Source organism: Perna viridis, chromosome 9 (assembly GCF_037379345.1).
Source record: "Perna viridis isolate PV_CMFRI_1.1 ecotype Kerala chromosome 9, ASM3737934v1, whole genome shotgun sequence".
Lineage (NCBI taxonomy): Eukaryota > Metazoa > Mollusca > Bivalvia > Mytilida > Mytilidae > Perna > Perna viridis.
This window is the reverse complement of record NC_142453.1, coordinates 36,035,029-36,048,083: the sequence shown is the minus strand read 5'-3', so window position 1 is coordinate 36,048,083 and position 13,055 is coordinate 36,035,029. Positions and strand designations below refer to the sequence as shown.

The 13,055-nt window shown below is 31.9% G+C and overlaps 1 protein-coding gene and 2 non-coding genes across 9 annotated transcripts in view; all 3 read right to left on the bottom strand.

The window, feature by feature from the left end:
* LOC148608192 (sarcoplasmic/endoplasmic reticulum calcium ATPase 1-like) overlaps positions 1-438 on the bottom strand; it is a 63,353-nt gene extending 62,915 nt beyond the window's left edge. For 5 of the 7 annotated variants that reach the window (XM_088545493.1, XM_088545491.1, XM_088545489.1 and 2 more), the window contains exon 1: positions 74-437. In XM_088545493.1, the coding sequence (XP_088401619.1) occupies positions 74-191 (118 nt within the window). In that variant the 5' untranslated portion in view covers positions 192-437. Of the gene's footprint in view, positions 1-73 lie in introns of all 7 variants that reach the window. The other 2 variants (XM_088545490.1, XM_088545488.1) reach the window with 1 other exon arrangement.
* Positions 439-9,477: 9,039 nt separating this feature from the next.
* LOC148608191 (5S ribosomal RNA) lies at positions 9,478-9,596 on the bottom strand. The gene has a single exon (XR_015915681.1). It is a non-coding gene; the product is annotated as a 5S ribosomal RNA (ribosomal RNA).
* A 168-nt stretch (positions 9,597-9,764) lies between these two features.
* LOC148608190 (5S ribosomal RNA) lies at positions 9,765-9,883 on the bottom strand. Its single transcript, XR_015915680.1, has one exon. It is a non-coding gene; the product is annotated as a 5S ribosomal RNA (ribosomal RNA).
* Between the last annotated feature and the right edge of the window lie 3,172 nt (positions 9,884-13,055).

Sequence of the window (13,055 nt, the reverse complement as noted above, 5' to 3'; positions counted from 1 at the left end):
ATTAGTTTTTATTAGGTGACGAAACATGTGTGAAAGACGTCATAGCACGCATGTAATTTGACAATTTACTCACCATTAGGACCATATTTTTCCAACCCGGATTTTACTTGATCCTCACTTAATCCTGAAGTTTCTGCTACATTAAAATAATCCAAAACTTCTTCCACAGATTTTGTATGAGAAGCCTCCATTGTCAGTCACTCTGTATTTATCAATTCGAAAAGCCTGTCAGAACATTCACGAAAATCCCATCAAATTATAGAATTAAATTCTCTGTTGGACCCTAAACACTCCACTGGTGACAAATGGAAGCTGTTTGAAAATTCAAGCAAGAAATTAATCAATTTCTAGCTTGAGTTTTCGATGCAGAACAGTAGAGCACCGTACTCTGGTATCACAGAATCGCTGCCGTGTTAGGTAAAGGAAGAATCTACGTCAGCAAATTAGGGGAGTCAACTCTGTATATTAATCAATGGCATATTTCATTGAAATATTGGTTTCCGTAATTTTAAGTTATTTTTTTAAATAGATAGTTACAATTTTTATTAATATGCCATTCAAGTATATAATTGTTCCCAAGAAATCATGGAACCAATGGAACAATCCAGTGTTTACATACGACCCAAATCAGATGTGGTGGAATTTGATTGGTCGGTCTATAATGACGCCCTGGGTCAAAGGAGTTGTAGTTACTATTTTTGTATCAAATTTCCCAACTTTTTTTTCAATCGTTTGAAAAAATGACTCCTTAGAGTTAACAATATATTATTCTTTGCAGTTTTTTTTCTGATCAATCGCTTTTAATTCTGAACAAACTCGTCGTATTGAATACTTATGACAGAGACTCGCCCCTTAAGTACTAGCACTAGGGGAGGGAAGCGGGAATGGAGTACCACCTCCACCCCTTATGTAAAAACAAAGAAGGAAGGAAACAAAAAAAAATACTAAAAAGACAGAAAAAACAAAACAGCAAAAAGAGAAATAAAGTTTATATAGTTTTAAAACGGGCTGATTTGGACAGGGTTGGAGGGTGATGCATATATACATAATTTTTCCTTGTATTATGACATCATTTGTAGGGCTTTCTTGGCTCTCTTATACTTATTTGTCATAGAAAATATAGTTAACCTTCTTCCTTAATTACAAAAAAAAATCCTTTTTAATAAAGCCGATTATTAACAAAATAAATAAATAAATAAATAAGCAGTAAATGAAATAACTAGAGCAGGCGCGTAGCTGAGGACAAATTGAAGTGTAGGCAAAATTACGGTAGGGGGTCTGGGGCCCCCAGCAGGTCCAGGGCAGAGCCCTGGTAGGGGGTACAGGGGGCCGAAGCTCCGCGGAGATAGCGTTTTAGAGCATCATTTATGCCTCTGCTGGATGTATTTTATCTCAAAAAAAAAAAAAAAAAATTGGCAAAATTAAGTGCAGGCAAAAGCTTTTTTATCTAACGGCAGCTACGCGCCTGTAGAGGCTCCAAACAACCTGAATCGCTCGCCTGGGTTGATCTTTTTTGTGAATACCAAGAAAACATATTCTTAATAATCATATCTGAGGTCCATTCTAATCAACTTTTATTGGATTCAGTCCAGTAATAGAATTATAAATAGAAAAAGGTAGAAAAGGGCAGTGACGCCAATAGTGGTTCTCTAATGTTCATTTGTTTTATGGAAAATTTATCCACAGACGAGCGACGCCGACGGCAGACGCAAAGTGATGGTATAAACTCTCATGGCCTTGGGACAGGCGGGCTTAAAAGCTAATGTTTGCCAACTTAACATTTTAAAATTTCACACTTTTGTCTTTATATCATAATATATATGGTATAGTTACTCTTCACTTGACATATATCTAAATGAATTCATAAAATCCGACACAACGGACTTTAAATGCGCCGTAGTTGTGTTTTTATATTTTAAAATAATATGTGCAAAGTAACATCCTAAATACTTAACATTTTGATGAAATCATAACTGTTTTGACCATCCATGAACCCCCATTCTTCAGAACATACTTAAAAGACTAAATTGTGTAATAACAGATCATTAATATAGTCATTGAGTTTTGACATACCAAAAGGAAAACAAATCCTCCAAACAATAAAACCAAACAAAAAAATACAAAAAACGAAAACGAAACAATAAAATAACGAACAAATAAACTTGTAAATGCAACCAAAGGTAGTCTGGGGTCTTAATTCAATACATAAACGATGAGAAAAATCTGCCATCGAGTAAAGCCCATGAACAACACGTAAAGGTGCAGTATTGATACATAATGGTATATATACATATATATTGTGTTACTCGTGACATATTATGAAATTTACTTGTAAATGATCAATTTTGTAATGAAATAAAACTGTGGGCTGCTACACAAACGTTGGTTAACCAGAATCAATGATGACATATCGGTAACACATTGTAAACCATTACTAGCTCTTAAGAACGATAACTCTAATTTAAAAAAGCCCTGTGGACAGCGAAGATGTATGAACTTGTATACAAAATAAATTTGAAACATCTCTTTATAAGTCTTTCTTCAAAATGTCACGGTTAATCACATTTTATAGCAAAGAAAAATATCGAAACTATTTTATCGTTAATGATAATACAGATATTCTCGGATCTTCTCACTCACAGTACTTTCTGCTAAAAGGTTAGGAAAGTTGGGGTCTGGATTTATTATATACCAGTCGACTCCCCATATACCAAAAAACTTCATATGGATCGTATCAATGCAATTTCAGCTATTATAATACACAATTTTCGTATTCATTTCCTTTTTTTTCATATTTAAAGACGTCTTTCGTGGAAGACTCCGTGGCCCAATGGATAAGGCACCGGCCTCCTAAACTTTTCATTGTTTGAAAAATACTACTTGAAAAGAAATCCTGTTTTACGTATCTGTGACGAAAATGTTGTGATTGACTTTTAGTATGCAAGCCACTATATGATATGGAAGCTTAACTTAACATACATGATATTATTAATTGTTATCTGTGATATGTGAATTAGTGGGAGATTAGCACAATAATTCTTTTACATGTAAATATATTTGTGTGAATAAACTTTTATCAAGAAAAAAAAAAGGCACCGGCCTCCTAACCCGGGGATTGCGGGTTCGAGTCCCGTAGGAGGTATACTTTTTACAACACCTGTTCTTTCAAATTTATCCACATAAAAGATAAAACATGACCTTTTCGACTTTAATTTTGCAAATCTTTCAATAAAAAGAAAACAAAGATCCAGCTAGCAAACATACAAAGAAGCAAATTAGAAACAAACAAAAAGTGTATTGTCTACGGCACCCGGTATTCCCAGGCGGTCACCCATCCAAGTACTAACCGGGCTCGACGTTGCTTAACTGGTCGGTTTTTGGATGCACCATCTGTAGGATGTAAACATTGTGTCGTCCGAGAATTTTTCTTTGTTTGGTGAGTTCTTCGCCGTATTTTTGTGTGTAAATATTTCCTGAACATTGTTAGATGATATTTGCTTTAAAGTGATAATAGTTTCCATATAAATATTCGTTTTATATCCCCTTTTCCTGCTTTTTCGTAGCAGGAAAAAGGGGGAGGAAAGGTGCGCTCCATTCTTTTCTGGAGATCTATCTAAGAACTAATGGCGAACTTTGAAAGAAGTGGACCAGAAAGGTCCAATAGAAAGTCTTTTAATGTTGAAAATGAATTTTCAAAGGAGAAAACTGTTTTAATTTCATGTGTACTTGAAGGTTTTGGGAAAGTAGAACCTGATTCAGTAATTGATGAAATTGAATTGAAATGTGGTAGAGGAAGTGTTATAGCATGTGTGCCAAAGACCGGCAGTGGATATGAAGTTGTATTTAGAGAGAGGCAGATGATGGAACCAATTCTTGGTGATTTATCAGTCAGTGGTAAAACATTTAAAGTGACTGAATTAGAATCCAGCTTCAGATATGTTTCAATACTCAACTTGAGTATGTATGTTACTGATGCTGAAATTATTGAAAGATTTTCAAAAATTGGAGTTGAAGTGGTGTCACCAATTAAAAAACATAAGATGAAGTCGAAAAAACTATATTTATGATGGAACAAGAGTATTTAAGGCAAAACTTCCGCCTAATATGAAATCCATCCCCTACTCGATGAAGTTCTCAGTGAATGAAAAAGAAACTGCATACTATCGTGTGATCCACAATCATCAAGTTAGAGTGTACCATGGGTGTTTTAGCCCGGACCACATATATAAAGATTATCCTGATTTCAAGTGTTTTGAATGTGGCGAGCAAGGTCATATTAGTAGGAAATGCTTGAAAAATAAGTGTTCTTTCTGCTTTTACAAGAAGGAGAACTGTAAGTGTGAAACCTTGAGGAAGACAGGCGTGGGTAATTCATGTACAGAATTCCAAACTGATTCCTACTCAGGCATTTTTAAGGATCATGACATTCAACATTCAAGTGACAGAATGTTTCATACAGAAAATGATGATTCAAGCGATGTTTCTGAAGATGATGAATGGGCACAGAACACTAGAAGATGTGAAAATGTTGTCAGTAGTGTTCATTCCCGTTGTCGTGGTGATGTCAGTCATGTTGACACTAATGGCGATGCTACCCATACAACTGTGGAGGCGGTTGTTGAGCCGATAGCGAATGGTGATAATGGTGTTGCTAGCCATATCACAGATGATGTTCCGAATGGTGTTGCTAGCCAGTGTATTGATGAATGTGACGGTGCTAGTCACGATGGAGAGAATCATGAAGTGGATGGTGATGACGTTTCTGAGGTGTTAGATGATGTTTGTGACATGGTTCATGGTGTTGAAGATGTTGTAAGTGGTGAAGATAAAGAAAAAGTAGAATCAGAAATCGATCATGACAATCTTACTAATAATGTAGATGTTAGCCATGTTAATTTGGTTGAATTTAATGATGTCTCTGGTGTATCTGAGAATAATGTTAAAGATATTGATCATATATCTAATATAGAAAATACTGTCTCCTCTCAGGATAAAATCAAAAGCCAGGGAGGAGTCAGCCATAGTACTTGTGATACTTTGGATGATTTTGAAATGGACACCCATTCATTGACAAGTGATTGTCAGTTGGCGAGTGGTGATGAGTTTACTGTTGTGGGTAAGAAAAAATCCTACTTGGGTATCAAAAGGCGAAATAAATTTCAGATTAAGCCTAATTTAAAGGCAGCTAGATTGTCAAATGTTAAAAATAAGTTAATGAAGTAACAATGGAGTGGAATGTGTCATTAGTTATGAACTTTTGTTTTGTGATGGCTACTTTTAACTTCATTAGCCTTAATTGTAATGGATTGTGTGACAAAAATAAAAGGGATTGTATTTTTGCATTATGTATTGAAAGAAAATATGACATTGTTTGTTTACAGGAAACATTTTGGACTGATAAATTGTATGAGGATATTCAAATTGATAAAACTGTATGGGATGGTGAGATTTTTGCCAGTAATAGCATTTGTAATAGGAAAGGGGTTGCCATTCTTGTAAGTAAAAGGTTGAAAAATGTTTTTAAAGTTTGTGAGAGTGTATGTGGAAGATTAGTTCATATACAAGGTAAAATTCTTGACAAAAGTTTGGACATAATTAATTTGTATGCTCCAAATAGTGTTAGTGAAAAGTGTAATTTTTTCAATGATTGTAAAAGTAAAATATATGGAGATGAATTTATTATAATAGCAGGTGATTATAATACCACTCTTTCCCCTTTAGACAAAAGTGGGAAAACTTTTTTTATGCTGACAGATCTTTAAAATGTCTGACTGAATTGATAAATGAAAAAAGGTTTATCTGATGTATGGAGAGATAGAAATGTAGGTGTTAAAATGTTTTCAAGAAAACAAGTTGTACAAAGTTTTTTAACTCAAAGTAAAATTGATTATTTTTTAGTTTCTTGTAATTTAAAACCATTTATAAAGAATGTTTTTTACAATGATACATCTTTTAGTGATCATTCTATTGTTAGTATGAAATTAGATTTTTCTGAAGTTGAAAAAGGACCTGGTGTTTGGATTTTTAACAAGTCCTTATTGAGTGATGATTTTTTTGTTGAAAAAATTAGAAATATCTTACTTGATGAAATTGGTTCAGATTTTTATTTTTCACATCCATTAATTTGGTGGGATAATTTGAAATATAAAATCAAGAAAACAAGTCAACTCTATGGTAAAGAAAAACAGAGAGAGTTATATAGAGATTATTATAGAATACAGAATAAGTTACAAGAATTGTCAATAAAGGCTGCTTGTGGTAATGATATAGATCATTTCAAATATTTAGAGTTGAAAGAGGAACTTGAAGGTTTAGAAAAACATAGATGTAATGGTGCTGTTATAAGATCCAAATGTCAATATTCATTAGAAAGTGATAAAAATACAGCCTATTTTTTGAATTTAGAGAAACATAGACAGAATAGAAATATGATAAATGGTTTAAAAAATTGTGATGGTAATGTTGTCAGTGAAACTGCTGAAATTTTAGATGTTATTTATAGTTTTTATAAAAGGCTATTTTCTTGTGTACAAACTGATTATGAAGCAATTGATAAAATGTTAGATTGTATTAACGTCAATGTTGACGTTTGTGATGTTGAAAAATGTGATGAGGAAATTAATATTGAAGAAATAAAAACCTCTATAAAAGGTATGAAACAAGGAAAAACACCTGGTCCTGATGGACTCACGGTGGAGTTTTATTTATATTTTTTTAATGAGTTGAAAGATGTTTTGAAATATATTTATGATACAGTTGAAGAGAATAAAGTTTTATTTAGGTCTATGAGGTATGGAATGATTAACCTAATTTATAAAAATAGAGGTGACAAAACTGACTTGAAAAATTTTGGACCTATCAGTTTATTGAATGTAGATTATAAAATATTAGCAAGAGTCATGGCAAATAGGTTTAAATTTGTACTTCCAAAGATTATTTCACTAACTCAGAGTTGTTGTATAATAGGTAAAGACATCTCTGATACTACTGTTACTGTAAGAGACATAATTGACTTGGTTGAAATGGATAATCTAGAATGTTATTTGTTAAAATTAGATCAGGAAAAGGCTTTTGACAGGGTTGGGCATGAATATCTTTTTTCGGTTTTACAAAAATTTGGTTTTGGGGAGAGATTTATATCTTGGATAAAATTTTTTTATACAGATATTTTTAGTACTGTCAAGTGCAATGGTTTCCTATCCAAATATTTTCCATTGGCAAACTCTGTTAAACAAGGTTGCCCAATATCTGCTTTATTGTATGTTTTAGTTGCTGAACCTTTAAGTATAATGATCAAAAGGAATGATAGGATTCAAGGTATTAACATTCCTGTTGTGAATATTGAAGAAAAAATATTTTCACATGCTGATGACACTACATTGATATTGTCTGACAAAAATTCAGTAACTGAATCATTTAATGTTTTACAATTGTATGAACAAGCATCTGGGGCAAAATTAAATAAAGATAAATCTGAAATTTTGGCATTGGGTACTGGAAAAATATCAAAAAATGATTTAGATGCTTGGAAAATTAAAGAGTGTGATGGGGTTTTACAGCTTTTAGGCATATGGATTGGCAAGGATAAAAAGTTATGTGATAGTCTGAATTGGGAATGCAAAGTGCAGTCTATTTCAAAACTACTGAATCTTTGGAAAATGAGACAATTGTCAATACATGGTAGAGTAACTGTGATAAATACTCTTTTAATGAGCAAACTTTGGTATACTCTGATGGTAGTTAATATACCAGAAAAATGCTATTTAGATATAAAGAAATTGTGCATCGGGTTTTTGTGGAATGATAAACCATCTTTGGTTGCTTATGATGTTGCTATTAACAGAATACTAGATGGAGGTTTGAACTTTTCAGAAATTTTACATAAGATGTATGCTTTTAGACTTAAATTTTTAAGTCGTTTGTTAGATGTAGAGTATTGTGCTGTTTGGAAGCATCTTTGTACTTATTTCTTTTCCAAATTACAAGATATGAAACTTGGTATTGAGATTTTGTTCTGTGAATTTAAGCAGAGACAGTTGGGGAGTTTACCCGATTTTTATAAATGTATGCTGTTTGCTTGGGGAAAGATACGTGATTATATTGAAATTGATATCAATTTGAATAATGTATTTGACCTGCTTCTGTTCAATAATCCTTTGATTACTAATAATGGTAATATGCTGTATATCAAGACTTTTATAGATGCAGGCATTATTAAAGTGAAAGATTTAGCATTTGAATGTAAAAAGGGATTCATGAGAGATGAGTTTGTTCAAGATATTGTTTCTGAAAAGTTTCCACAGGTATCTGCTGCTAAGATTATTAAGGTAGTACAATGTATAAAACAATGTATTCCTGATGAATGTAAAATTTTAGTAGAAAATAATGAAAATGTTCGTAGAAATCTCAGTTTGAATATAGAATGTAATGTTAATAATAGAAAGTACTCTTTTCCTAGTACAACAAAGTTGTTTTATTCTATGTTGTTGAAATCATTATCAAAAGAACCAAACGCTGTCAAATATTGGTGTGAGATGTGTTCTGATTTTGATACTCAAAAAGTCCAAACAATTTTGAACTTTCCATTTTTACCAAGTGATTGGATTGAGTTATCATTTAAAATATTTCATAGAGTTTTATTTACTAAGGAGAGGTTATTGAGATATCGCATTACTGATGATTCATTGTGTCCAGTTTGTGATGATATGCATGAGGACTTAGAACATCTTATAATTTCGTGTAGATGTTTGACTCGATTCAATGACTTTTTTAAAGACTTTTTACATAATATATTGTGTAATAGTTCAGCTAGCTTTATCAATATGTTAGACTTTAATTTTCTATGTTATTTCGGTCTACTCAAGAAAGATAAAAAAGTTAAATTTTATTTTGTTAATACTGCTTTATCTGTTAGAAGGTTTTGTGTGGTAAAGAGAAGAAATTTAGTCATGAAAGATGAGAAAGTTTTGCACATTATTTCTTATTTTAAATCTGTTCTTCAAAAGCATGTTAATTATGCTTACATGTATTATATACCGAAAAAGAACTTTTCTTTGTTTCAAAAATATTACTTGAATGACAATCCTGTTCTGCGCATCTCTGATGATAATGTTGTGATAGACTTTTAAATATACTTATTCATATATATACTGTCAATGTAATTGAAGGAAAATTTGTGATCTGTGATATGTGAATTATTGGGAGACTAGCCCAATAATTCTTTTATATGATGTTTTACTGTGAATAAAATTTTATCAAGATAAAAAAAAAGGCACCGGCCTCCTAAGCCGGGGATTGCGGGTTCGAGTCCCGTCGGAGGTATACTTTTTACAACATTTGTTCTGTCAAATTTATCCACATAGAAGATAAAACATGACCTTTTCGACTTTAATTTTACAAATCTTTCAATAAAAAGAAAAAAAAGATCCAGCTAGCAAACATACAAAGAAGCAAATTAGAAACCAACAAAAAGTGTATTGTCTACGGCACCCGGTATTCCCAGGCGGTCACCCATCCAAGTACTAACCGGGCTCGACGTTGCTTAACTTCGGTGATCAGACGAGAACCGGTGCTTTCAACGTGATATGGTCGTAGACACTAGTTTATTAAAATAAGCACATATCTGTTCTTTCAAATTTATCCACATAGAAGATAAAACATGACCTTTTCGACTTTAATTTTACAAATCTTTCAATAAAAAAGAAAAAAAAGATCCAGCTAGCAAACATACAAAGAAGCAAATTAGAAACAAACAAAAAGTGTATTGTCTACGGCACCCGGTATTCCCAGGCGGTCACCCATCCAAGTACTAACCGGGCTCGACGTTGCTTAACTTCGGTGATCAGACGAGAACCGGTGCTTTCAACGTGATATGGTCGTAGACACTAGTTTATTAAAATAAGCACATATAAAGCTTCGAATCACCGGAAGCTGGCTTTCTTTACTCAATTTGGCAAAAATTTAGATCAGAATGTTTATAAAAACTACAAAACAATAGATTCAATCATTTTTTAGCAAGGAACATCTCAGTACATGACTGTCTAAACTGCATTTTCATGATACAATTTTTGCAATCGTGCTCTTTTATCCTCTGATGAAAGGAAATGATACATTATACCACTTGGGTGATCCTTTGTTTTGGAGAAATAGATTTAAAGACTTCTTTACTATACATTTTTCAAGTTTCAGCATTTGTTGACAACAGTCATTCAGCACACAAATGACATTCATATTTAACGACATCTTTTGTGGAAGCCTCCAAGGCCCAATGGATAAGGCACCGGCCTCCTAAACTTTTCATTATGTATCCATCATTGATAACAGTAAGATTGATTTCTTGTTACTGCAAGAAACGTTCTGGGATGATGATTTCATTTTGAATTTTGATAGAATTTATGATGGTTGTGTTTTATATTCTAATAGTAGTACTAAAAGGCAAGGAGTTGCTATTCTTGTGAACAAAAGGTTTAAAAATAATGTTAAAGTTATTTTTAAAGATGATGTGGGCAGATTTTTACATGTCCAATTTGAACATGAAGGTTGTATTTATAACATATTTAATATTTATGCATATAATTCTGTTAAGGAAAGGTGTGAGTTTTTTACATTCCTCAATCAATATATTAGTTCTTATGAGAATATAATTGTATCAGGTGATTGGAATACAACATTGTCCAGCCTAGATAGATGTGGTAAATCTGTACACAGGAATGATATGAGTTATAACTTATTATGTAATTTGATGACAGATAACAATGTATATGATGTATGGAGATGTAGAAATCCTTGTGTTAGAACGTTTTCATGGAAACGAGTAAGTGATTTTTATTTACAACAATCAAGATTGGATTATTTTCTCATTTCTAGAAATTTGTCAAGTTTTGTACAACATATAAATTACAAAGACACTACTTTAAGTGATCATTCTTTTGTTGAAATGAGAATAGTTTTTGATGATGTAGAAAGAGGCCCGGGTGTGTGGATTTTTAATAATACATTGTTAGATAATAATGAGTTTGTATCAACTGTTTTGAATATTATCAATGATAGTAAGGAATGTACTCTTTTTGATGATGATGTTTTAATTTGGTGGGATAATTTAAAGTTTAGAATTAAGAAATTCTCTCAAGTTTTCAGTAAGAAAATTGCAAAAGAGAAAAATGCAGAGTATTATTGCATACAAAATAAGATACAGCGAATATGTATGAGAATTGCTGAAGGTGAACAAATTAATGTAGAAAGGTATGAGAATTTAAAGCTTGAATTAAACAATTTAGAGGAAGAGAAATGTAAAGGTGCTATATTGAGGTCGAAGGCTTTTTGGGCTACAGAAAATGATAAATGTACAAAATATTTTTTGAACTTAGAGAAATATAAGCAAGAGAGTAATAGTATTAAAGAACTTTTTGATCATGATGGTAAAAATATTGTTTCTGATACTGATGGCTTATTAGACATACAGTATAAGTTTTATGATGAGTTGTATTCATGTGTAGAAACAGACAAAAATGCTATGGAGGTTTTGTTGCAAAATATAGATGTAAAAGTTGATAGTTTTGATCGAGGAGTATGTGATAATGATATTACTGAAGAAGAGATTTTTGTTGCATTACATAAAATGTCTAAAAATAAGAGTCCAGGATCTGATGGACTAACTGTTGAGTTTTATTGTAAATTTTATCATGTTTTAAAAGATATTTTACTGAAGGTATTTAAGGCCGTTGAAAAATGTAACACTTTATCAAGGTCTATGAAAAATGGTGTACTGTCTCTTATTTATAAGAAAAAAGGTGATAAAAGGGATTTAAAGAATTATAGACCTATTTCATTGTTGCAAGTTGATTACAAGATTTTAGCACGTGTCATGTCAAATAGATTCAAATCAGTACTTTGCAAGATAATATCAAATAGTCAGTCATGTTGTATACCTGGTAGAGATATTGCAGATACAATAGCTAGTGTACGTGATGTAATAAATATGGTAGAAGATGATGGTGTAGAAGGGTATATTTGATCAAGAGAAAGCTTTTGACAGAGTGTCTCATGATTATCTCATTAGAGTATTAGAATGTTTTGGTTTTGGATGTAAATTTATTAATTGGATTAGGATTTTTTATACCGATATTCAGAGTACTGTCAAGTGTAACGGTTTTTTAACAAAATATTTTAAGATACGAAATGGAATTAGGCAAGGTTGCCCTATCAGTGCTTTGTTGTATGTTTTATCAGCAGAACCACTGTCAATGGCAATTAAGAAACATTGTAATATTAATGGAATACGTATACCTTACAGTAAAGAAACTGCAGTTTTGTTTCAACATGCAGATGATACTACCTTATGTTTGAGCGATAAAAAAATCTATTGAATGTACTTTTGATGTATTTAATTTATATAGTAGAGCATCAGGTTCTAAGATTAATAGAAGTAAGTCTGAAATTTTATGTATTGGAAAAGGAAGTTTGACTGATGTTGATAAGACTGTACTTGGATTAAGAATTTGTGAAAAATGTATTCAAGTTCTTGGCGTTTATGTTGGTGTAGACATTGATGTATGTAATGACATGAATTGGAAGGATAAGATCAGAAAAATAAGAAGTATTGTTAATATGTGGAAACAAAGACAATTGACTCTATCTGGTAGAAATATTGTAATTTCTTCTTTATTGGTATCGAGAATTTGGTATTTATTAGCTGTTTCGCCAATACCTGAAAATGTACTGACAGATTTAAAGCAAATATGTATTGAGTTTTTGTGGGATTCTAAATCTCATTTAATACAATATGCAACTATTACTGGTATGAAACAGGATGGTGGCTTGAATTTTCAAGATATTTATTTAAAAATGTGTTCATTTAGATTGAAATTTTTAGGAAGATTTTTAAACTCTGAGTGCAATTGTATTTGGAAAAGTATCTTCAGCTATTTTTTGAGAAGAGTACATTGTATGAATCTTTCTAGGCCTGTTTTATTTTTGCGTTTAAACAAAAATGATTTATTATGTTTACCGCATGTGTACAGAGAAATGTTGGAAGCATGGCAGTGCATTAGAAAAGA